Source organism: Stegastes partitus, unplaced genomic scaffold, assembly GCF_000690725.1.
Source record: "Stegastes partitus isolate 25-593 unplaced genomic scaffold, Stegastes_partitus-1.0.2 Scaffold791, whole genome shotgun sequence".
Classification (NCBI taxonomy): domain Eukaryota; kingdom Metazoa; phylum Chordata; class Actinopteri; family Pomacentridae; genus Stegastes; species Stegastes partitus.
In genome coordinates, this window is record NW_007578522.1 from 168,121 (window position 1) to 195,347 (window position 27,227).

At 42.6% G+C, this 27,227-nt stretch overlaps 1 protein-coding gene across 1 annotated transcript in view; it reads left to right on the plus strand.

The window, feature by feature from the left end:
* Nucleotides 1-27,227, plus strand: part of LOC103364898 (dipeptidyl aminopeptidase-like protein 6) — a 77,320-nt gene that overhangs the window by 32,928 nt on the left and 17,165 nt on the right. The window contains exons 2-7 of the mRNA XM_008292186.1: nt 15,238-15,352; nt 18,299-18,397; nt 24,405-24,499; nt 24,589-24,663; nt 24,743-24,795; nt 25,280-25,361. Of these exons, the coding sequence (XP_008290408.1) occupies nt 15,238-15,352; nt 18,299-18,397; nt 24,405-24,499; nt 24,589-24,663; nt 24,743-24,795; nt 25,280-25,361 (519 nt within the window). The remainder of the gene's footprint in view (nt 1-15,237; nt 15,353-18,298; nt 18,398-24,404; nt 24,500-24,588; nt 24,664-24,742; nt 24,796-25,279; nt 25,362-27,227) is intronic.

The following is a 27,227-nucleotide window of genomic DNA, read 5'->3' on the forward strand; positions in this document are numbered from 1 at the left end:
TAAAAATGTAGGTTTCTATCCTTGATAGTTGTTCAAAGATTGTCATTTAAACATAAACTAAAATTTCAATGCAAGAAAAAAACATGCTGAAAGTGGGACGACGAGCATTTTTTAAAAGAAATTCGTCTCAAAAGTATTTGAAATATCAACTTAGAATTTCATCAATATCCATATTTTATGCTATCCATGACGGTCGAGCAAAAATGGTTCTAAAAATGTGATGATCTTAGATGGACTGACCCTGGAGTGGGTGTTTATACATAAGACATAAGTAATAGTTCATATAATTATCAACTAGTGACAAAGTGATCATGATATTTACCGACACTTTATCATAGCAATGACAACATTGTTTCATAGGCCGCTAGTTTCACTAAAATACATGAAATGCAAACCACCATGAAAGTACATTTTCATAGTTATTATCATTATATTTAATATTATTTATGTCTGTAACCTCATACTATTCTTCATCACTGTAACTGTTCACATCAGTTTCTGTACTTTGTTTGCATCTGTTGCGGATTATTTACATGATGTGATTCATTGAACTGACTGAAAGTTAACATTAGGACAAGGATCGCCGCGTTGGAAAAAAAAAAGTACTAAATAAATGTAGGTAATACATAAAACGCTTTTCTACTTTACATGGTGGATGAAACTGGGTGCTTCAACAAAGGTGAATGCACTTGCTTGAGTTTCTGTCTGAGTTCTAAAGAAGTCTTTCAGATGAGAAATAAAACATGAAGAAATTCAAGCAAGTCCGGCTGCCTTCGATTTAGCACTTTGATAACCTGGATGACACGAATCTTCACCGATGTCATGCAGAAACATTCAAGGCAAAGCGAAAGTGTTCGTCCTTGATCAAACCACATCTTGAATGCGATGCAGAGTACACAATACAGTGATGGCGACGTTCAGAACACGCAACAAAATTCTGATCCCAAAGATTTCTGTCTCGCGATCTAAAAGAATTTTCCAAAAGCAGAGGAACACGCTCCTCAAAACTCCAATCAAATCACCATATTCAAGCGACTCCCGAGCTGATGATAGTCACTTTATCCTAATCTGACTGTATCATCCAGCAGAAGGCCAGAGTTTCACGGTCCACATGTTTGCTCTGATGTCTGCTAATTTATAGATCCACGAACGGCAGAAAGAGAAGGCACCATCTCCCCGACTGTAATAGCAGTAATTACCTCTTAGGGGTAATAATAAAGGTACTAGTGCACATTAAGCCGAGGACGTTATTGTACCCAGAGTATGTTTAAATATTACCGATACCAAACATCTCCTCCTCCGTGCCACTGACTCACATCACAGACTTTATTTCATTCCTTATGTGAGATTGCTCAGTTCCTTTCCCTCCAACAGATGACTGGTTCAAAAGGCCAGGAGCGCTGCAGAGACTGTGCATGACTTGTGAGGAACCTCTCTCGCTTTCCGGCAAAAGAGCGCTTTGCATGTGTGTGCGCGTGAGTGTGTGTGTGCAGCACAAATAGGCAGACAAGCTGTGCTAACAAGGATGTGGATTGTGTGTGCACAGAGATGTGACACACGGTGAGAGAGTTACAGTGCAAACAATGTTTTGTTAGGAACTGGAACTATTTCTGCTCAATGTGGGAGGACGGTAACACTGCTTCTCAAGAGCAGGGCCAGCAGCAACCCTTTGTTTTATTGGCAGACAGTACAGCAGCATTGGCAGCACACTGGAATGAATGTGATTTTTATGGGTATAGACGCGCTATGCAAACTCGTTCCTCCTCCACTCCCTAAACTGCAAAGTGTCACGAACGTTAGTCGAACTTTCGCGAGGTAAGACTGAAAAATCCCATCTGAGAGGAACCACGCTGATAACCAAAAGTATTTTGCTCTTCTTGCATTGATTCCTGTTTCCATTTCCTGTGTAATGGACTTGCCAGTAATGAGTGCCCACAGTGATCTGATACAAACTGACAGGTCTCCATATTATCAGTGGCTGCGAGCTGGGAGCTGAGCGGTGGGAAGTGGAGTCTGGTATAACTAAATATAGGTCCAGGTGGAAGGACAAAACCTTGAGCTCTCCTCTGTATTGTGTTGGGGGAAGAAAAGAAGCAGTGCAGGGATGGAAATGGACTGCAGAGAAGTCCAGTCTTTTGATTTCACTTCTTTTTTTAAGTGAAGCACAAAAGTGTTTCTAATCCTCCAGTCCATGGAAGTTTATAATCCGTGCGTCTCTGTCCTGAATGGCACAAATTGAATGATCAAAATAGAAAAAAAACACAAAATGTTAAAAACCAGGTTTGAGTTCTGGTGATCATTCGGCTGTTATTGATGGCACCGCCACCCCCAGAGACGAACCGAACCTCCCACATGTGAGCGGTCCACAGCTTTACGCACAGCTGAACTCTGCGCCGTCTGCACCCACGGTCTCCCGATTATTTTAGCAAATCTCTGGATCTCCTTGAACACTTTGTGCGCCTCCCTCTCTCTCTCTCTCTCTCTCTCTCTCTCTCTCTCTCTCTCTCCCTCCTTCACCCACTCTCTCTCTCTCTCTCTCTCCGCGTCCCCCCTCCGCTCCATTATTCTGCACCTGTCAGCAGCGGACTTCGGGGCGCGCTCTTCTCGCCCCTCTCCTCTTTATTTACCGTCATGACTTCTGGAAAAGACGCGAACGGTCCGGGGAAAGTGGCTCAGGGGCAGCAGCAACAGCAGGGGCAGCAGCAACTGCAAGATCCGGTAGGTCCAAACCCGAGCTGCCTCCTAATCTGCTGCTTTTATGACGCTTTTAACGCGCCTTATCGGAGGTAAACAGCGCAGGAGCGGCGCCGCCAGCGATTGATCGTCACAAGATAAAAACATCATTTTCCACGCAGCCTGGTTGAACATTTTAATCAGTGTTTCTGTTTGACTTGTGGATGTTCTGGCTGGAAATGATTTGAGTGCTGCGGTCTGAATGTATGCATCGCTTCTAAACTTCTGCATGCATATTGAATGAGCTCCTATTGTAACCTCAGCACACAGGTGCACCTTCTGTACCTGAAGAGCCTCCCGGTGTCCTGTTTTCACGAACAATTTGACTCTGTGAAGAAGAAACAGCTTGTACACACCAATGCTCGGTGTTTTTTTCTTCTGAGGAGGAGTGTTCAGGGACAAAAATCTCATTTTGCAAGTTTGCAAAGCTAAAAAGCAGCTGTGTGATGAGAGGGAGAGAGACAGAGAGTGGGTGTTAATTGCTCTGCATTGTTCTGTCAACTCATTGAGTTTAAATTGTGCTCAGTATGAGGCTATAGGGAACACTGTGAAGTGATGTAATGACGTGTAGACACACAAGCCACTTCTGGGCTTTACATAACTGAGCTTCTGGGCTGATAGCATAATTTAGGTTGAAAGGTGCTTCACCAAAATAAAGCGCTTGCTTGTATGGAATAACAACATCTTGACAATGAATCCAGTTGCATAACAGCTGTTGATTGTTCAGTATTTGGCAGTGCATTTTCAAATGTGAGAATAATAATGAAAAAAGGGCTCATTAGTTGAAGTTTCCTATAATTGTTGAGTGGTCAGGGTATAATTAATGTCTAGGAGGGAAAAGTTTCCCTGAGAACCGCCTCCTGCACTTTCTCGACTGCAGGAAGTTTTCTGTGTCTTCGGTGCAGGCGGCACCTTTGAATATTTTAAGTGTAAAGTGTTTATTTTTGCATCCTATTCATACATTTATGAAAGCGAGACTGCGGAGTCGACAGCAGTACAGCAGATCTTTAACCATGTTCAGATCAGGGGGAGAAAAAAAAAGGGAGAGCATGAGCTCTTTTGAACGTTGAGAGGAAATCGGATGTCAGGCTTGAAAAAAAGCGAGCTTCCAGAAAGTGAAATGCACACAGCCTCATCTGCACATCAGTGCAACACGTATAATACACAGTCATTATTACACACGAGCAGCAATCGTATCACCTTTGTTGAAAAGAAATGAGAGTGATTTTCATATTTCATCGACCTTAGCTGCTTCTTTTTTTTCCATTGTGCACACTGTGCACAAAAATGTCCTGTTGGAAGCTCAGAAAATACACTCCCCCATCCCTGACACTGTAGCTCCAACAATGACCTTGCTCATTGGTAGTATCAGTTTCAAATCCGAATGCCTGCCTGTGCGTCTGCTCTTTAATGGTGCGGATACTGAGGCAGAGAGATGAAGATATTACAGCAAAGGAAGTACCATGCAGTGAAGAAGCACATTTGAGGTTTGAATTCCAGCCCTTTGCAACATCACTGCAACTATAATGTCGGTTTTAATGCAGCCGGACAATGTGCTGCGCTTGATTTATCCGCCGTGAATCTGAAATGTTGCCGAATAAATAGATAGAAATCTCAACTTATTCTCCATTCACTGCCTTTCATTAGGGAACTCGTTACAGGCTACGGAAATGCACCTCCATATTTTTTATCCGGCACCATCACCGTGCCTCTCCTTTGTCGAGCACCACTGCAAACTGCCCTCACATTGTCGCCGATCGTGACGCTTTGAAGGCTCGTGGAAATTGCCACCACACAATGTTTTGTTGCTCTGATACTCAGATTGTTGTTTGTGATCATATCGCCTCCATTACCGCGTTCGCCGCTTTTCAGCGTCAGGTCATTGTCTTGTTCAAGGCAGCATCCATTTTTACTGTATTCCATTTCCAGCAGCAAGGTAGTCACACTGTCATTTAAAACTCAAGCACCCATCCAGACTGAGGGGATCAAAGGTGATGCATGCAGCAAAAAAAAAAAAAAACAGGCACTGTTATAAGATGGAGGAGATTGAACTGCATGAACAGCACGTCCAGCTCCTGAAAATTCTGCTGTCATGAAATTAATTTCAGTGTTTTTGCTTTTTTTTCCCCGAACTTTCATTAGGCTAGGTCCATTTGGTGTGCACATAATTATTCAGAAAGGATAATAGGTCTCTTATCTGGCCTTTAACTGAGAATGGATTTAATTTTCTGCAGCATTTTCAGGAAAACATTGTATTTGAAAAAAAAAAAAAAAGGCAAGAAAGACAAACAGTGAGTGGCACATCCAACTGAGCTTTTCTTCAGTGATTCAACTTCAGTCACGTTGCTGTGTGCTACAGTTCTTCTGATGATTAAAAGATACTGTGCCAGTTTTGTACAGAGGCAGGCAGTAATTCATATCCTCTGAGAAAACACTTCTTTTCCTCCGTTCATGTCTTTGTCCTGTTGATGGAGTCTGCAAGAGTTAACGCTGCTTCCCTTCTTTTTACTTTTCTCATCTCCCTCCCAGTTCCTCAGTCTCGGCACAACATGTTATTAATCTTGCAAAGACCAATAAAAAGCCACACAAAGACGCCCCCTTCCCCCCTCAAAAATACCTACTCATATCTCCATGTTGTCTTTTTTTTTCCCTTCAAATCAAAACAACACATTTTCCACTTTTCTGGATCTCCTCTCGCAGCTTCTCACGTCTAATCTCCGAAGCATATGCTCACATATTTATTTATTCTGTGCAGATTGGGTTGGATTTCGTCTCCATCTGGCTCGCGGATTCTTTCAAACAATTAAATTTACAAAGGGTCACCCAGGAAATTGATACACTCTCGGTTTATGGAAACATACTAAGCCCCTCTTCAGCAAATTTGCAATGGTTTCCACTGCTAGGATAGAATTTAAGTTGAAAATTGCGCAGCTGCCAACGACTGCTCATGAACGGCAACAGAGACAATGCTGGAGAAAACGCTAATTTGGCATCTGTTAGATCTGCATAAGCATGTTTGATTCCTACAATCCTACAACTCGGTCTCTTGGGGATATTTTTGATGCCAGAGTTTCACTTTCTTTCAATATCACTTCAGTAGCTGGTGAGGTTTTAAGCTTCTCAAACTTGCTTCTGTTTCAAAAAGAGAAAAAAAACTCCTGACACCCCCACCTGCTGCTCGGAGAGGAGCGCTGCTGCAAACATGAGCAACGGACTTTGGAAAACAATTGTTTCTTCTGCAAAAATAGGAAATGACAGAGTGTTATTATTTGTAAATTGTATGATCTGTGATCACATAACTGCTTGTTTTCGCTGAATCTCTAAGTTGTCGAGCAGAAAGACTCCCCTGGTACCGCAGCTTTCTAACCCCACTCTTTGTGCTAGTTTCACGTGGATGAGTGTCTGTATGGTTTCAGCCGTGCTCCTGACTTTGGTGATCCCCTGACTTCCCCTCTTGGGCCCACGCATGCCTGCACTCAGCGATATTGCACAGAATCGCTCCTTTTGGAGTGCCTCCCGTAATAAGATGAGTGCGGCACTCGTGGTATTTTTAAACGAGACACATCGGCTGGGCGTAATTTAATTCAAGATTGTCAACACGCAGAATTCCTTAGTTGACTGGAAGAATTTAAGTGTCTGGGCAATGGAAGAGGAAGACGCGTCTCATCGGTTATTGAATAATTTATTCCCAGGTGAGTCCAGATAATGGCATGAAAGCAAAGCAGTCTAAATCATTTAATATTACTTTGACTTGTTGTGAAAGAACAACTCAATGCACTCGTCTTTTTCTCACTTACCTCACCGATACATCAGCGGCGTCACCAGAAATATGACTGTTGCCACCATAACAAGCACTACTGCCGCCACTACCACAACAACTCATGGGAAATAAGTAGGTCAGAAAGTTTTTAACGCATATTGTTGGATGAAAAATGGGTTAGAAGACTATGCTGCTCACAGTGACGGACGCTCAAAACTCACAGTCACAATTATTTTGGTCAATACTGAGATGTCTGTGAAGATTCTCAGTCATCCAGGTCATGGTTATTCTCGTAGTTTAGACTTGGACATGGACGGATGGTTTGAGAGAGGAGTGAAAGAATGTCAAACTGGAAGGACCATCACTCAACAGAGGTGGAGGTCTGAGGCATCATCTCTCACCTGTTTATAACTCAGACTTAAGATCTCTCCCCAGGAAGATGAAACCCATTCACACCTAGCCACAAAAGATCTTAACGAACCCCTCTGTGGCAGGGGGAGCACTAACGACTCGCATAACGAGGGGGAGGAGCAACTGAAACCAAAACTCAAGTGCTAATGGCTCCTTGAGGATATAAGTTTCTGGTCAGTCAGAACTGATGAAGCCTCTTAAATGAGAGGTGAAACGTCTTCAAGAAATAATAAGTCCAGTTGCTACGCTGAAACTATGAGAATAATCTATATAGAGATCACAAATATTTAATAAAGACAGAAAAAAACAGCTATGTTTTCTAGTCCAAAGTGTTTTCAAAGAGCTAAATTGGTTTTACTTTTCTTGTTGACCAAAGACTTTCTTTCCATCACCTCTGCTCGAGCCGAACTAAACATAAACAACCTGTCGGGGAGTGAGTTTGGGCTGTTACTGAGGCCTGAAGCTGTAAACAAAAAGGCTGCACTGGATTTATACCGCAAAACACAACGTGGCACAATAATCGCTGAAGGAAATCACAGATGAGGTCAAAATTGGATTAATTGCCTACATGACGTTGCAGTACCTTATCCTAATAAAGACTCGTGGCATCTTTGAGGTCATCGATTTAGTTTATGTACTCTTTCGGTCCACTTTCATCAGCGTAGTTTTCTGGTAACAAATACCACCTTTTTCACTCACAACGCTCTGATAAACTGCAAACAACTGCACGCCACAAGCTCGGCGCCAAACAGCAGCCAGACGAAGTTGGCGTCAAGCTGGCAAACATTTATCAGCTAAACAGGCGGGTGTTTTCTGCGGGAGCCGTGAACACAGAGGAAACGGAGCTAAAAGTGGAGTGCATTTTGGACTTATTGCACATTTATCAGGGGACTCTGCGGACTACTGTGCCGTGCAGGCTGAGACTCGTGTTACAGATGGAGACGGTCGATCATTTGCCTAATTTTCAGCAGCTTCAGCCGGCTACAGTAGCGTAATTGTGTTGTAAGATGCTAATCAGTGAAGAAGCGCACAGAACACAGCTGTTAGCAAAGCTCAGAAGGGAAACATGCAGTAGAGCTTGTCAATCAATCAGCCTCATTTTTTTGTTTTTTTTCATTCCTCCATCTCTATTTGGTTTTGACAAATTGTGGCGAGAGCAATGCAAACATTAAGACTGATGATTACTGTAGAAGAAGCCAAGAACCTGTTGCAAGGAATCTTCTAATCAAGGATCAATTTGTTGCAACAGTTATCAAGGATTTCCCCTTAAATTATTCATCGTGTGGGCGTGTTGCAAGACTTTTATCGGCTCTGTCTTTAGAAATATCAGTTGCCACTGCAGTAAAAAGACACTAAAACGAGTTAATGCTGGATTAGAAACTCTGGTATGTTGTCATTGTTTTGCATTGCAATCAAGGGGAACCTCTGCAGAAGGATCTATTAATTTATCATCAGTTGCCTCCTCTAAGTGTCAGACGACTGAACGGGACAGTAAAGTTGGGCTTCAGCGATTTGTACGTAGTGTTATTCTCAACTTACACAGTACACAAGCAACTAAACTCTCGGTCTCGTCTTCTCCTGTGTGCTTTTTTTTCCTTTACTTCAGTTTCTCCGCTGCAACAAGAGACGCCTAGATGTACAGTACTTGTTGTACTTGTGTGTTCTGGGCTACAGTCTCAAGAGGAGGCTTTATTTATGAATGTGTTTAATTCCCTAATTTTGTGCGTCTGACCTCTTATCACCAAACCTGCCACAGGTCACGATGTCTGGTCCAAACAGCATTATGTTTTCAACCCTTACAATTCAAATGTTCCAAAGTGGACAAAGGCTGGACGGCCAGACAGACCGACAGACAGGATGTTGCCCTACTATTCATGAACCAAAAGCCAGCTGGCATGAATTCTTAATCTCACTCATGAATGCCCATGATTTATTGATGCTGTTCCAGACGAAAAGTTTACCCCCATGTCCATAGGCTACAGCTTCACCCTCCGGTTTGACTGCTCGCAGACTGTGTTACAGTGCGGCGATATATCATGTGTCAAGTGTCCAGTGTCTTTAGGCAGCAGAAGTTTGCTTTCGTTTCAAATGTCCATATTCTCCCGTGGTGTATTATTCCATGAGCCCTAACTTAATTTCTCGAGCCCCCTCAGCGCGTGTTTCCCCCACGTGACGGTAATATTAGTCCCCGCTGTACTGTACGCCGACCGGCACCATCTTCACTGCAAATCTGACTCAAACAACTCTCTTGGTTCCCTTGGAAACCAGGTGCTCAGGGATCAGGAAAGATCCATTTCACACTTCAGCAGCAAGCGGAGAGACAAAGAGATGGTTAGACAAAGGGAAAGTGGGAGGGAAAGAGGATTAGAGAGAGAGAGTGAGTGGTGATGGTGGTGGTGATGTTGAGGGGGGGGGTAATGGAAGCTTGACCTTAAAAGATGCTTCATTCTTCCAGCCCCTTTGTCTTGAAATAGAATGAAAATAGTAACAAATGGATTGAAAAAACTGTTGTTGCTTCCCCTCCTGGGATTTTCGGTCCTTTAGAGTTGTCAGCGCCGAAATGCACAGGGTTTATTTAGATGTGGTGTCTGCAGAGACGGGCGGTGAAAATGGCTGCAGTTCTCATTTATTGATGGCGCTTTTTATTGTCATCAGCTGTGAGGCGTGCATGCATGCTCTTCACACAAACTAGGGGACGGCTTAATGCAGACAGCCGGCACAGCCTCACTGCGTCTGAATTGCTGCTAAAAGGTCAAGATCTCCCTTCATACACAGATGCACTTTTTGACTTGTTAAGAGCTCTTGAAAAAACACCTCTCAAGCCCACAGCTGAGCAGTCTGCTGTATACTTGAGCACGCCGAGCATCAGGGAAATCAAACGGTCCACCTAGAGCCACATTCTGTACGTCTCTGTGGTGTTTCCGTTTTCTGCAAACAATGACTGCGTTGATCATTTTCGCACATTTTATGCGAGCGATTTCAGCCCGAGTTTGCAGCTCTGTGTTCAGCGGCTGAGTAGGTGGGTGAAAACGTTCCACATCTCACACAGGGATAAAGCACTCTGCAAAGATAAAGCAATCAGAGCTAAGGCACTAATAACAGCGAACGGTGTGAGAGAACGGCGCTATTTTAAAAATATATAGCCGGCTACTTTTGAGCCTGAAACATATTGATTCAGCGCGGAAACAGGTGGCGGTGTCAGGGACAGAAAAAAAGCAAAATAAAGGGAATAAATAAAAAGAAAACAAGTCTGTAAGTAAATCTGCATGCTTGGTTGAGCCGAGTTACAGTAGAAGATACAGCCAGTGGGGCTTTCTTAACACACTGATGGCATATTTAATCAGCCTCCACAGAGTGTTTCTGGTTTCTCATTCAGATTCTGTATTTCAGCAGAGAATTTAGTGTAACAGCTGCTCAAATGGCAGCGAGTGGTCACTATCAGCAAAAATGGATCTTCACTGCACAGACGGTTTATCTTCATCGCTTTAGTTTTTACACACGACATTAGAAGCTAATGGGATACATGGGGAGAAAAAAAGATTAAAATGGTTAAATTATGGTTTAAAGTAATTGAATTAACCCCTTAAAACTCATATCTACACATCAAAGCTTCACATTTACAAGTAATTTTCCATGAAAACGATTCCTCCCTGTCTTAATTGATCTTGGATGTAACTCTACGCTGTTGCTTCTTCATCTACAGAAAGCCCTCCTCTGTCTTCACTTACACAAGAGCTGCAGCACACAAGCTCACCTGAGATTTGCTCAAACGCAGCAAAACTACTCTATGTGCGGCTGTGGCAGGTTGTAATACTGGAGTGCTTCAGTTGTACATGTTTGAACTGGAAAACAACGCTTTAAACAAAGAATAATGGCAGAAAAAGCGCCACCCTGCAAGCCAAGGATTGATTCCTTGGGCTTGTTATGTATAAAACCCTGGAATTCAAGTTTTCGAGGGTGGAAATGCTCAGCCACGGGCATGACAAGGTAAACAAAATAAACTTGCTTTTCACTGGAGGGGGGCCTCTATCTCTGTGGTGTCCTCTTTACGGTAGAAATGAGTCCATATAACACCGAAATGAATTTAGGGAAATAGGGAAGTCAAAGTACCTGAAATAAAGAGCATTAATCTAAAAAAATCTTGCTGTGCTTGGCTATACCTTGTTGCTGTTGTTCATTCAGCAGGTGCTTTAAATAGCAGTAACAGCTGTTGTGTAGACTCTGTTAACCACTGCTGAGGAAGTACAATACACACTGATCACACTTTTCTCAAGTCGCAGTCATGCATGCAAGAATATCGACGGAGAACGTCAATGGTCGTATCCAGTTCAGCTGAAGCTGTTTTATTGAGGATTTTCCGGCCCAAAGAGCCAAACGCCCAGCGCTATTTGATTATCTATTGATCAGAAGTGTGGAAAAGCTCTCTGACCTGTAATTGAATAATCAGGTGTTTGTTTACAGAAGTGACAAGCACATGCGCGAAGCTGCTTTTGCAAGTCATGTGCATCCTACATTTCCACAGCCAGAATTAGCCCACAAGGCCTGTGGGAGATGTATTTAAGATTTTAAAAAAGTAGGCTGTCTGGAAGAATTTTACCTTATGCCACTTGTGCTCCAGTAGTATGCTGGATTTGTCATGGGAGGAAAAATGACTGGAACTAAATATTTACTCACATGCCTCCCAGGCTGCCATCAAAGTGTCTGGAAATATTCTAGTGAGAGACATTTTTCCTCCGTTGTGGTGAGCTGATCCAGCTTCCACATTTATAGATCTGTGCTTCTCCACACAAGCTGCACTGAGCTGGATGCTGGACTGGGATGCATTTAAAGCACCTGCCCTCAGTGAAGTGTTTGCCATTTTCAGCGCAGATATACGGGGGGGGAGGAAAAAAAACAACAAGTAAGCAGATGCAGAAACAAGGCCATTATCTGCAAGCCTGTCAAACTATCTGAACATTTTATTTCTGGCTCGGTCAGAGGTCTGAAATGATTGTTGATATCTGAGGCTGCAGTGTGTCTTTCCTATTAGAGCGTGATAACACAGGGAGATTAATATCTTATGAATCCAGCATAAAAGTCCATACACCGTATTGTTAAAGTCCTTACCTCTGCAGCAATAAATCAGCTTATTGATGTGCCTGCTGTTTTTCTATGTGTACTCACTGCCTTCGGTATTGATTTGCTTTTCTGTGAGACAAACTGTGCAGAGACAGTAGGTGCACAAGCAAACACACGCACACACACACAAAGCTAGACACCCACCCACCCCCACACACACATATATACAGGATCATTTAATGGAAAGTAACTTGCATCACGGCAATTTAAAACTATAAAAAGCATTGTCTCTGCCCAACAGTTGAGCTGTCGGTCTCGCCCTCACGTGTACACCCACCCCTCATTAACTCGTGGATGCTTCACTGAGCTGCTTCGTAGCGTATAAGCACTCTGAGCACTACAGGCAGACGGAGACCAGGTCTAATTGGTAACAAGGTTATCAACAGCTGGACTGATACGGGTGGCTGGAGCAGCTCAATTTCCTCACTGACCAGAGAGATTAATGTGCCGCCGTGTGTGTCTGTTTGTGCACACACATGGTTGGCGACCATTAATTATGCGGCACCTGACAGAATCCTTGATTTCTGACCTTTACCAGTCAACCCTCTTAATGCAATTTAAAAGGTATAAAAGTGTAAATTGCTTGCTCCTCAGGGGGGAGGGATGGTCCTGCATCTACCACGAGATAGTCACTTCAGGAAGTATCTGGACCTCTTGTATCCCTTACAGCTCTTTTACTTTTGGTGGATTTTAAAGTTGAAAGGGGGGAAAAAAATTAATTTCCATCAATACACACTCAAAAACCCATAATGGCATACTGAATAAACTTTTTATAAACTGGAATCTCCTGTTTATAGTATTCTAAATTCTAGTCAGGTGCATTAAGATGTGTGTCTGAGCAGCAGGGGAACAAAAAGACCGATGACAAGTTAAAGTACAATGAACGCAGCAGAGAGGTTCTTGAAGAAAAGCTGCAGAGACCGGTGAATGCGACCTATCAGCGTCGCAGAGAGCCAAAGAAAACACTGGAAAAGTTTTAAGACAAGCCTCCGACTGTCCTTGAGTAGCCCAACAAAAGCCCAGACTGAAACCCCTCAGAACATCTGCGGAGAGACCTGAGGATGGCAGTTCACAGATGCTTCCCTTCACATTTGATGTAGCCTGAGAGGAAGTGCCAGGAAGGATTGGATAAACTGCCCAAATCCAGCTGTGCAAAGATTGTAGCGACTTATCCAAGCTGACTCGAGGCTGTCGTGGCCACCAAAGGGGCTTCTGCAAAGTGAACACTTTCGTCAACAAAAGACTTTCTATTTAATAACCAAAAAAAAATGATAACTACACATTTTTATTCAGTGATATTGAATGTAGCGTAACAGGGAAACATGCAAACTTTGTCCATTTAGAATTAAATCTGCAACAAGTAGAAGTGTGTACAAAAAAAAGGGAGTCTGAGTGCTTTTTGAAGTGACAGTCTATGTAAAGAGTGTGGAGTCTCTTTTATTATTAAGGAATCTAACCGATGTGGATTTTCCAGAGCCAGTCCTAATGCTGATTATTGGGAATCAAAAAAAGACAATGGATGTTTGGACCTGATATACATTACGTGTTATATATATCACCAGCATGTGATAGCAGGGAACCAGTCATTCATACCTGGGCTTCAATACACTAACACTGAATAGGTGCACTACAAATAGGAGTGACGAGGTCAAAGCATGACAGGATGCCAAGACGCTCTGGTTGACATTGAACAGTTTGTCTCCTCTCCTGCTGCTATTCTGTTCTGTTCATCTTTCACTGCTATTCACACACATACACAACACTTTCATTGCTCATTAAAGTCTTAAAGCTTCATTAGTTATTGTTTTCAAGACACTGGAAAATCTGTGACGGCCTCCTAACGTAGCCGCTAGTTTAGCCTTAATCACTGTCAAAGCAGGTAACATCCTGGTTTGTGTGGACGGTTTGTGTTTGTTGTGCAGTTTTTGTGGGTTGGGTTTCTGTTAAAGAGACACTGTTGAGACCACAGATTGACAACCGACAGAAAGGCGCTGCATTGGACCCAAAGAAGTGGATTCAATCTATCGATAATCTGAAAAATGACAAATATCGGCTACGATAATTGGCCGGGCTGAAAATCAGACAATCCCCATAATTAATAGTATTAAAAACTGTTTTGTGGCTATGAACAACATGGTAGATGGTGCTTAAGTACTAGGTCATCTAATAGGCCGATTGGGAACGCTTGCACTGTTTTTCTCAAATTGCACATTTTGTACAGTTGTTTTATTTTATTTTATTTATGTTATTTTATTCACCTATTTTATTTGTAATTTTTAAATAGTACTTTCTGCTGCTGTACCACAGTAATTTCCCAGACTGGGATTAATAAAGTATTTTTCTATTTCTATTTCTATTCTATTTCTAATCTTTCGTGCTAAATGGTGGCAGTCAGTCCTGAAAATAGAAGTAGATGACGTGTGGCGGTGACATTGCCACGAGCCCAGAAGTACCGAGCACGAAAGACAGCTCCGAGTTCAAGAGGTTAACCTGCATCTGCAGTTACACCAGTAAACTGTCTGTTCCCGTTGCTTTGTAATGGACAGAGTCTGGGAACAAGTGGATGATGGCGTGCGCTTGTGCCAGCGAAATCACAGTAAACGCACCAAAATAGCCTCTAGATCAAAATCATTTAAGACATGTGTTTTTTTGAGCGTTGGCCAGTGTTCAGAGGCCGTCCGACTGCTGCCTCCTGCACTTCTGCACTTAAAATGTTTTGTATGTCCTGTGGATTTTTGCAGTATATGCGTTTCATACAGCGCTGATTAGCCATCTACCATCTGCTGGGCTGTGTGTGGAGAGCAGCTCATTATTCTGCCTGTTGTGTCTGCATTGAAGCCGTAGCTCCACTCCAGCTATCAGGCAAAGCTGCAGGGACTCTTCGTATGCAAGCAGCAGGGAGCAGCTGGATGATGCAGTGTTGCTGCACACAAGTGGCTGAGTTGCCTGCATCTGTCTGACAGAGAATGAGCTGTCCTCCGGCCAATCTCTGCCTCCGACTGTGACAGTACAAAATACTTCTGCCTCATGTATCACGAGATGAGCTCTAAAACACTGTGCATCCATTTCAAAGCAAAACTCATCACCAGAAGGTCAACGTAGGATGGATTCAGTCAGTAGGAGTGAAGTCATTATATTTGCTACCTACTGCCGCTTGAAAGGTGGTTTTTATTTTGTTTACACCAGTTGAATGTAATGTTTATGTTGTTTTTCAGGACCTTGTGGGCAGCGCTCCGCCTCAGAGGAACTGGAAGGGAATAGCCATCGCCCTGCTGGTCATCCTAATCATCTGCTCCCTGATCGTCACCTCCGTTATCCTGCTGACCCCTCGTACGTACCCCAGACACACAGACAAACGAATACACCTGCAAGTATGCTAACAATCAGAGGCAGTACGCCAAGGATGCATAATCCTCTTAGCTGATTGTTTTATTAGTAGACTAGAAGTGCACTCAGACAGCGCAGCACTCTGCCAAGGCCAATGCCCTGTTTTACAAGAAAGCGATCAGGATCTGCACCTACATTTAATGGGATCTCCCTGCGTTTGTTCTCCACCAAGTGAAATCTCCACCAAGTCTTAAAACTCATCTTTGTGCAATCTCGCTAAACAATAGACGGCCAGACAAACGGCACTTAAAACAAACCCCAGCCTTGGTGGAGAAATAATGTGTCATCAGCATCAAAACAGCAGCTCTTAAGAATTACTGTGCTCTCATAATAGGCTATTTCACACCCAAGGATTTAAAATTGGGCAAAATTGACCTCCTTGTGTGGAAGCAGGTTGCAGAGTACACATGAGGGATTCCACCAGTAGTGACTCTGTAATGGTTTTGAGACACTTATTAAACTCTACTTTATTTATAAAACACTTTAACTCAACAAAAGTCAAAACAAAGTGATGAACACAAAATACAAAAAAATTTAAAACATCTAAAATGCAAAATACAATAAAATTATAATAAAATCATTGAAAAGGACAATAAGAACAATAAAAAAACAATAAAACAGGAGCTTAATGCCGGGTCGAAGGCCAGGACATAAAAATGAGTTTTCAGACGGGTTTTAAAAATGGACAGTGATGGTGTTTCTCTAACGAGCAGCAGCAAAGAATTCCAGAGCCTTGGAGGTGTGACTGTAAAGGCTCTGGCCCCTCTGAACTTCCAGCTAGACCTCAGAACCTCCAGAAGCAGCTGATCAGCTGATCTTAGAAATCAGCTCAGAGAGGTACACTTTTAAATATAAAAACAAATGAGTTGTACACCAATCAGCTACAACAGTTAGGCCTTTAAAGGTGAAGTGAAAGACGCTGATCATGTTACAAGGTTCCACTGGGATGTCCTGGCATTCATGTGGATGTTGACAAGTACCGCTCACCTACACATTGTTCCAGACCAAGGACACATCCCTCAGCAATGGGACTTCCCAACAACAGACGCCTCCCCAAGCAGGACACTGAGTCCTGCCACACTGCAGAAACTTCACTCCAGAGACACAAAATAAGCATATTGACCAAGCCTCCAAACTCCCCAGATCCTGAAACTGATCAAGCATTCACTGAAATAAGCACACAGAACCCACCTGCAGCCCACAGAACCCAAAGGATCTGCCGCCAACTGACTACTGCTGGTGGGTCGGAGCTGTTTTGGCAGCAGGAGGAGGACCTACACAACATTAGGCAGGTGGTTTTAATGTTGTGGCAGATCAGTGTACATCATGATCTCCCTGGCAGAGATAACAGCACACACAATATTCCCTCACTCACATCTGCTCAGTTGTTCTCTGCCTCGGTACACATGTATTCTACCCACAGCCTTGGCATGAGACCGACCACAACAATACATTTTACAGAACTCAGATGAACTCAGAGGCCACATGCCTCTGCCAAATCACCTCAAATGGTTAGTTTAATTTTAGAAAAAGCTAAATCCGATTGAACACAATGTGCCAGATGCTGCAAATGCTAGCAAGAAAATAGCTTAATTTGAAAAAAAACAAATCAAAAACAAATCATTGTTCATCACAGGCTGAATAAATCTGTGAAGTTTTTAGATTTCCTGCTGCAAACCCAAGTTGAGGGAACAGAACGGTATTAGCACACACCTGTTTAGCAGTTTGTTTTATGACAGGTACATTCTACACACATGGTTGGCTTTGAATTCCAAATTGCAAACTGACTTTGGATGAAATGCTCCTCTTGGCAGCAGGATTCGGCTTTTTCTCACTGCGCAGACAGCTATTTTAATTTGATAACCTTATTTCAACGTGGGCAAGGTTTTACAGATGACACGGTTTTTCTACTTGGTGATTGTATACCAGTTTTACACAGATATGGGGTCATCGTCTCACTAGGTAATGGGCCTTTTAATGTGCAATGCCATTCAGGCCTGTTTAATGGAGATGATTATGTAGTAATAGCTCCAACCATTTGTCAGATTGGCACAGCATCAGAGATACCATTTGCCGTGTGTTGGAAATTAGCTTTCTCCTCTCACTCTACAGCATCTTTGCCAGACATGAGAATTTCTCTGATTTTCCAAGTCGATAAACACTTGACAATGTCTGACATGGTATTTACACACTCAGATCTCGCGGCTCAGTCACAACGTGAAGCCTGCCGAAGAATCTGTCAACTCGCAGTTTTGCACAGTAAGACCGGGCTGTCAGCCATCGAGACAAGTCGTGTCTAACGGCTGCTTCCTAAGTAAAGGTGCGGTGGAAGACGGTGAGGAAGTGTTCAGACGTTCGCTGTGTTTCCTTCCTCACATCCAAATGAACTCGCTTGTGTTCCCCTGTTGTCTGCTCCACCTGCGGTTCAGCTGTCAGCGTCAGATCTCATTTTGAGTTTTGGGAATGGAAGGACTCGTCAGCCCGCCGCTGAAAAACGCAGCAGGCAGATGTGCGCTGATGTTCTCAGACCAATAGAGCAATACCAGAGGCATCTTTCTCGCTCGCACTTTATTCTAAATTGCTGTACCCATAGTGGGGAATAGTTGTTAGAGGCACCAGCTCCAGAGACAGGAGAGGTGTATATTATAGCGAGACGGTGAAAATCTCAAAGCAACACGATGATGAAAAGTCAAGATTTCCTCTCAGCTTTTCCTCTGAAGCTACTTGCTCGAAATGCTAATAAATCCGACAAGACTGGAAGACGGCCTCCTGACGTTCACCACAAAAAATCAGCAGGACATTTATAAAAAATACATGTGGGCTTTTTTGTTGTGTGTGTCACATTTAATTCATGTCTGTTTATTTATCTTTTGGCGATACACCTGACAGGTGAAGATGACAGCCTTGCCCTTAAGAAGAAAGTAACCATAGAGGACGTCTTCGGTCCAGACCTTCGCATTCATGACCCGGACGCTAAATGGCTCAGCGGTGAGTGAACACTTTAGCTCTGACATTTAGAATCTGACTCTGGCCGTCAAAACACAAAACACAGCCAGACACTTTATGACAGGAATCAGTGTTGTCCATAACTCGGACTTCAACAATGGCATTAAACTTCCCGTACAGGGATTTAACCGAAAATACCAAAAGTGGTGACGCAGTATAGATCAGAAAACACAGCTCAGTAAAAATAACTCTACAGTGCAAACAAAAGACCTGAAAGTAGTTTGAATAACACTTCAACCAGAATAATTTATCAGAGATCGCTTTTACCTTTTTTAGGAAAGGATAGCAGAAAGGTCAGACGACCACACAGCCGGCGTTCAAGAGCACGACTACAGCCAGGAAACCAGCAATCAGAAAAAGACAAAGTGTAGCTGAAACTAGTCCTGCAAGGCGAATGTATTCAACTGTGTGCTGCAGTTACAAGACACAAAAAATGAGAGAGAGGTGGTGAGGAATCATAACAGCACAGTTTAATGCATGGAGATGAGCAATTATGATATAAAAATTGTCTTCAGTCTACGTTAAATCACATCACAAATGAAGTCAGGCAACCACTAAACCTGCCTGTTTCTATAGCTAACGCTGGTGCACACTGCCCTAATAAAGCATTATGTTACATTACTGTCCTCTTGCAAGCAGATGTCATAAACAAAATGCACCTGAACTCATCCTAGCTGTGTCTCAACAAAAGCACCAGCCTTCAAGCTAATCTAGCATGTACAACTCACTCAGCGTGTTGTGAGCCAGACGTACAGTAAGATGGTCTAAATTGAACAGATGTGCATTAGAACAGCTCTTTGCTCTGGCCCCTGTAACCTTGAGGAGATGGCGAGTGGGCAGCTGCTACCTGAGCTCATAAATGTTGCCCCCTGGTGTTAAGATTCGATCGTGCACAGGAGAACATGCTGAACTGAAGCGACTAGAGAACTTTTCTGTACATGTAGAATTCCCAAGTAAGTTCTTCTTGTATCTACATTTATATTCAAATATTTAAATTTAAATACTGGTAATGCTTAAATCGGCCAAAGGTAATGCTGACGTTTGGTCTGGCTGTCACTGAACTGAATCCAAAGCTGAGCAAGCATCTTTGGAAATCTCCATCCATATTGAGTTTGTAAAGAATATTGATATTATATAAAGCGAGGAAATCTACTGATGAATTTCCAAACTGTGTTGAAAGGTGTACTGAAAGGCCATTTAAGATGTGGACCTTGGTTTAGTTTCCTTAAAAGGGACATTGTTAACTTTTGTTAACACACAGGCACAAAAAAACCCCCCTAAGGCCAAACATTTTGGAGAATTTTCAACACAGATCATAGCCTTTTTTTAGCTTTGTCACGGCCAACTCAGCAAGTAAAAAACTAGCTTGAGTTTCAAAGAACTGCTTCCAGGGTCAAACACAACCTTTTTTTCACAAGCATACAGCTTATATCAAACATGGGATGTGTCAACACTCGTGTAGTCTGAATTACGAGGATCAAAAACATCAAGTATTTAACTTTAAGGTTATTTCTACTACTGATTTTTTTTGTGTCATCGTGCCTTAAACAATAAAACTTAAACTGTTCAGACTAGAGCTTTTAGTTCTGGTTGATAAAAGTTTTATGTTGGGCCACTTTGCATCTGTAGTTTGTTTGATCATGTCATGAACACACCTGCACGTCCACATTGGAATGCAGCTGCTGCTGAGCATGTAGCGTACAGACGCGCTGCGACCTTACATCTGTCCTTTGGTTCTGCTGTGCAAACTGTTCCCCTGATTACTTACATTACCGGCTGATTAACATATAATTAGCTAAGTTCTGTGCCCTTCATTCATGACCATGATGAAAACGTCCTGAGCACCTGACGAAACTCCGGCAATCAATTGTGTGACATTGCATCTTGTCAGTTACATTAATGCAATCAACTCCCATTTGGCGCTAATGACCTTCCGATAAGAAACCCAGTGGGACAACCTCACACTTGAGTAGTCCTCATCAATATTTTGTGGGCTTCATTCACAGCGGTGCGTAATTGATCCCCGTTACTCTTTGATCACCGCTTGCCTCAGTAGTCTTTGGACTCACCTCTGAGCTTCTCACACGGACTCAGATCCAAAGACAAAGGATTCAACCTTCACACTGATCTCTACAACAAAAGCCTCCCGCTGTCTATCCCGCTCATTCATATATAGGACGTACAACAGAATACGCAACAAAATTGAGTCCGACCCCGCTTGATATCGCTAAAATCATTACAAATCCTGTCCGTTTAGCGCGGTTCAACTTGTTTTTGATGACAGATTTGATCCTCCTGTTCATGGATGATACCAGCCTTGTGCTGAGAACCGTTCTTCACATTCTTCACAAGTGATTCTTTTAGGCTGCTGGAGTCGTAGCTCCAAAAACACCAAAGAGTGTTCCATTGATTCAGTTCAACGGACGAACTTGGCCAGATTTTAGTTTTCACTTTTTTTCCTCGTGTCTAAAAACTCTTGTGTGATCATTGCTGTGTCCCAAAAATCCTCTCCATCATGTTTCATGATCGGCACCATGCAGCCTCTGCGGTGGTCTTGGCCGGGCCGACACTGAACATGCTGCACCCCATCTGATCTGAACAAATTCATTTTGCTGTCATTCGACCAACGGATGCTCTGCCAGTATTCATCAGGAATCCTTTTATGTAGTCTGACAAAGTTTTTTTGTCAGCTAGAGCTTTCTCCTTGGACACTGTCAATAAAGGCTGTCTACATACAATGTCCTTCACACTGTCCCACAAGCCACATTTAATCTTCTGTTATTAGGAGTATGACTCTTATATCTCCTAGCCAATGCAACAACTACATTTGAGCTTATGTCCGGTGCTCTTGTTTCCTTTCGTTTCGTGCTCGTTCCTTACTACTTGCAGCGAAGTTGCCAAAACAGCTTCTTTTATAACCTTGCTCGTGCAATTAACCTTAATTGGAAATGAGTAATCACTTTTCCTGCAGCGGTCACAGATAGATGGACTTTGTACATCGGAGTCTGTGTTTTACATCCAGTCCATATAACCAGTTTGTAAGTATGCGTGAGATCAAATGGCTAATGTTTTTTTTAGTGATATTGCACAGGGGTGTACTCAGTTTTGTTGTCTGTCCAAATAAGAGGAGGAAAAAAAAAAGCTATAAACGGGAAGATCAAGGGCTAAATTTACCCGTGAAAACTGGCTCTGACTATATCAAAAGCCACAACCGATGAACCACACTCAGTTCTTCTCATTATCTTGATTTGAGTTCTCGTCTTACACTCAGTCACTAAGTATTCCCAATAAAATGACACAGGACAACCTGTTTTCACTGCGTCGCCAGATTCTCTTGTCTAATGTGTCGCGGCCTGAGCCAGGAACTTTAATGGTTACATTTGCTGAGCATTTGTTTAACTGATTTTAAAAAAAGTTTACGATCAATAACAAATCAAAAGATTTAGAATATTGATGAGGAAATCTGTGGATTGTAAAATTCAATTTGATGAGGAAAAGACAGTTTGTATTCCAGGCACTAAGGACTCATTTTAAATGATAGAACAACATGGACAACATGTTTTAGTGTTTAGGTAATTAGAGCGATGGCGTGGACGCACGGGCTGTTGAGGTCCGAAGATAAACCGAGCAGTTATCAGATAAGCCGGCATTACGCACAAGAGCGAGAGCTACAACAGCTTGTTTACTAGCTTACTGACAATTTAAATTATGGCTGTTTTCAGCAAAATCACTCAGCTGAACATTACATACCCAGCACCAAATGACACACAGGCAAAGTTAACGACTAGCTGGTGAACATAATGGAACATTTAGCAGCTAAAGAGCCGCGTGTCTCCCTCAGGATTTGTCATCAGGTGACCAGAAACTCTGAATGAATGATGATGTTGCTCGGTGACTCCTGGGCGTGTACATAATTAACTGTTTGCTAACATTTTTTACCAATTTAGACGGAGATAATGCATGATAATATCAGTGTTGAGTTTGCAGCGTTTGCCTGTTGCAGCAAAGTGACCAAAACATCAGTTAAGAGAGATTTAACTGAATTTTTACTTCGACTGAAGAAGAAGAAGGACAAGACAATTGGAAGGATGGATTTCCTTTAAACGTTGTGGGGGACAGATTAACATTCCTGTCACATTTTGAGTCACTGTGGGTTCCTTTTTCACTGCAATATAAAGTCCCGCACCTTTATGGAAACAGCACAAGCATGGCTAGAAGTAGAGTGAACTCCGAAATGTCATCTGTGCAGTGTGACAGTTATATTGCCGTAGATATTATATATTATAGATATATCATAATATTAAAAAGAAAAAAACAAAAGTTGAAAGTCTTTCATTCTTTGCTTTGAAAATATTGGAAAAAGTCTGGAATCGGGGTGTACAATGTTTTTCCAAGGCTGTGTCCAAAATCATCCACTCAGTCCCTACTCACTATACAGGGATCACTATATAGTGCACTATGTAGGGAGCACCTCGGCAAAGTAGCATTTCAGACACTACTCGAGCTGTTAATTACGTCGCTCGCTAGCCGCAATTTGTGCCGCAACAGCGTAGTCCCAACATATCAAATTCACAGTTCATTGCGTAGCTAAGAAATCAAATTAAATCAAGTTTATTGTCATTTTGCTGCACATACCAGATGAGAGAGCGTTTCTTCAGGATCCAGCAATTTAAATAAAGTGGTGTAGTTTGTCCAAATCACAACTGAGCGCCGCAATTGTAGCAACGTTCACTGTCCGGGTAAAATAAAATTTAACAAAACAAACAGGAACTTTTCACGCTCTCGCTCGTCTAGTTTCCATTTCCTTTCGTGCAATGCATGACGGTCCATATTGCTCTGTTGGTGACCATCGGTGTACACTACTTTTCAGGGTGCATTGTGGGATTGAGGGTACTATAAAGGATGTAACATTTGTAGCTTAACATTCGGACACCCCAACAAAATGGCCTATGTCCTATATAGTGCACTATGTAGGCGTAGGGAGTGATTTCAGACACAGCACGTGTTACCAATATGAAAAAAAATGTTGACTCTACATTCTACAGGAACTTTACGACTAATTTTTTATTTGTTTCCATACTAATATCTACTCCGTGTAAACACAGCCTGCAGTTCAGCATAATTTTCCTGAAAAGTTCCCATATTTTTAGAAGAATTTCTTACTTTTTATAGAACCTGCTGACGGCAATTTTCGGCGAATTTTATATAAGACATGTAGAACAAAGTGATTTCGATGAAATGCCACAATTTTAAGACTGAAGTTGGTCAAGTTTTCCAACAGATAACCTGTCACAGTAGTTGAAAATCCATCAATTCTTGCTGCTTTTACAGTTTCTGGCTCTGACCAATGGTACAATTTTGGTGATTTTATTTTAAAAATAACGTCTTTCAAACCCAGCAGAGATTCGGGGCTGAGCGTCCAACACGTTTTCTGCAGCGTGGTCAATTTTTAGGTAGAAGTTTGTGTCTTCTCTGCATCAGTTCATGGTCAATGTATTATTTATGTAAAGGAAAACACAAGGTGACAATTCAGAATGGAATGGAAGCTGTGAGGCTTCCAGGCATTCTGTGCTGCTTTTAAATATTTATTCTCATGTATATCAACTTTTCTCATTTCAGATTATCTCTGCTGACATGAACGGTTCAAATGTGTTTGAAAACGACTCCTGCCATGTTCAAAACCTTTTTGCATATTCAGTACATGAAACACGTATCTGTGTTTGATGCTCAAGGAAAAAGACCTTCAAGTGCAGAAGGCAGCGTCGTGTCTATGAGTAAATGTTGGAGTTTCTCAGTGTAAAAGTGCTCAGCTTCGTACTTGCTGTTAATGGGGAGGACAAATGCACATATCTAAATACTGAGTGGGACGCATTCGCTGCCTCTCGCCTGAAATCTGCGCCTATGTGAAGAAGTTATGTGGGAACAGAAACCATACGCCAGTTCACTTTCCGTCTAAATCTCTGGTTTGTTTATCATTTGTCATTTACAGACAATGAGCTGCTGTATCGTACAAGGGATGGGGATGTTGTCAGGCTTAATGTTGACACAACGGAGCGCAGGGTTATCGTGCCGAACCAGCTGTTTGTGAGTATAATTTTCGTCTAGAGCAGTAACTACGCTCCGTGCTGCCACTGTACACGGAGAGTGACGAGTTTCTTTTCCATCCTATCCAGGACAGATCCAGAGCCGCCAAATATCAAGTGTCTCCTGACATGCAACACGTGTTGTTTGCCTTTGAAGTAAAACCGGTGAGAAAACCTACCTGCTGCCTCATACAAGATAGATTGTTTTTTCGCTTCTTTGACTGTGATTTGTTTGCTTCCACAGATCTACCAGTACTCCTATGTGGCCAAGTACATTATTTACAGCCTGGTGACACAGTAAGACCCACCTCAGTTGTGTTTTCTTTCGTTTTTTGCTGTTTTCTTTCTGTCCCCTTCCGCTCAGAGATCTTTATCTGGCCGCCGTGCCCTCCCTCTGACCCGATGTGGACAGTGCACTGACATCAGACCCATTTACCTGCTTTCACCGGCACCTTGCGGGAATGCATTTAATTTCAGTTTAGTTTGGTGTGCTGCGTTCTGCCTGGCCTGTTTTTAGCCTTTCATCCATCTATGTCTGCTTATTCCCCTACTGTTCTGTATTTGTAGTGAGCCCAGCAAAGTCAGCTTGTGCTAAAAAAAGGATACGGATGATTGATGAAGCCTACAATAAGGGGACAAGCCAAAAAAAAAACAAAAAAGAAAAAGAACCACATGGCGGCCTCTATGCTCTGTCAGTGCATTTGTATTCAGATATTGAGTGTATGTGTTCCATACATACTAGTAAATATTGCATTGGCTCTATAATGTGTTGTCTCCACAGGGAAACTTGGCCTCTCAACCCTCCTGAGGTGCATGAAGCTGTCCTGCAGTTTGCTGGATGGGGACCCCAAGGCCAGCAGCTGGTAAGCAGGCTGTACCCTTGAGATTACACTCGCTGAACGCTGGCACACTGGGAGAGATCTGTCAGCCTGTCATAACAGAGCAGGCACAGCAGTGATTTATGGTTTGTCACAGTGGAACGGCCGAATGCTGCGGTAATAAGAGGTTTATGCACACAGTAATGACCGAATTAAAGGATCTCGGGTGAAGCCCTTTCGCTTTGACCTCCATCAATGTCGGCCAAAATGATTTCTACTTTGTGTCAACTCAGGAGCCGGCGAGAGGCTCAGTGGCAGATGGCATCTCGGTGGCACAACCTGTGGATGGGTCAGCGTGAGGCTGCTGGGGGGGGAGCAGACACATGGCGCTGACTAAGGCGTTGGCGTGTTGGTGTGGACTTGGACATCAAACGCAAAAGGACACTTTGGCTTTCTGACACGGCTTCAAAGGGCTGTTTGAGAGTTGGCTTTTAGGGGTCAGGTTAGGGTAAGGCTGAGGATTGGAGTTAATGGTGGTGGTAAAAGGAGAAAGATGGTTAATATTTGGATGGTTTGCATATTTAGATGGTTAGCATGTGCTAGGTTAGCATCAGTCTTGACATGTCTCCTCCATAGACTGTATAAAAGATGGACGTAGCAACCGGCCCTGAAAAATGAAGCCAACCCGGAAGTGTCAAAAACCTGCAACATCACTACGTCCGCTTGCTGCTGGCTCCAAAAAGCCCTGGCTCCCATAGAAATTGGAAAAGAAGTGATAACAGATCATGAAATACTGCATTCCTTCAGCTCAGGATTTTTTTAAAATTAGTTTTCATGGTCAAGTCCAGAGATCAGGCGGCCAATCTGAAAATAAATCAATACTGAATTTTAAAAAAATCGTCAACATTTTGCGGGGCAAGGGGCGTGGCTGGTTTGATTGACAGTCAGCAGTGACGATGCAGACGAAGCGAGCAGAAGGGCGGGCAGAGAGGGCCCGCCTCTCAATCCGTCTGACCAATCGCTGCTCCTATCCCTCCAACGATTTTTGTGTCACTGGCTCCAAAAATCGAAGATGTCAACCAGGAAGTAGCAAAACCCTGGCTTCATTTTCTCAGTGCAGAAACCAACGGGTGACGTCACGGAAGCTACGTCCATCTTTTATACAGTCTATGGTCTCCTCCCACGTCCTTTCCAAATGTGCACAGGACTTGCTGAATTATTGTTGTGTGGATCTGTCTGAGCCACTTTGTTTGATTCTACTGTGCATACAAACACCAGGGTTTTTTTTTTGCCGCATACAAAGTACGGACAGCTAGCAGACCGTGAGAAGATATTCACTGAATCTGACAAAACTTGCATTGGATTAAAATCACACACCTCTGAAAGTTTGATGGCTGTAAGTCTTTATAGGATAAATCCTACAAAACGATTTAGCTGAAGTCCTTGGATTTAACGTAGCTGAAAGCGGCTTCTCTCTATTCAAATATGACTTTTGCTGTGATTTCAAACCTTCAATCTTGATGTGGTCATAATGAAATACACAGAAATAGAAGAGCTCGAGCTATTATGAAATCAACAGTAGCAGTAGATTGAGTCTATTTTTGGTTAAATTTAATAGAACACTCGCTGGATTTCAATTCACACGTCTTTGAATGAACTTGAGTGGAGGTCATCTGTTGACAAATCTGTTATTCTTTTGATAATGGAAACTGTAAATGCTGCATCTTTTTCTTTTTCTTTTTTTTTGAGGTATGACTCAAAAATATAAAGAAGCTGTTACTCATCTGATCATTTTTTTTTTTTTTTTTTTTTTTGAGGTATGACTCAAAAATATAAAGAAGCTGTTACTCATCTGATCATTTTCATAACATTTCAGGTGTTAAGTACTTCTCAACTAGGTCAGAAAACATC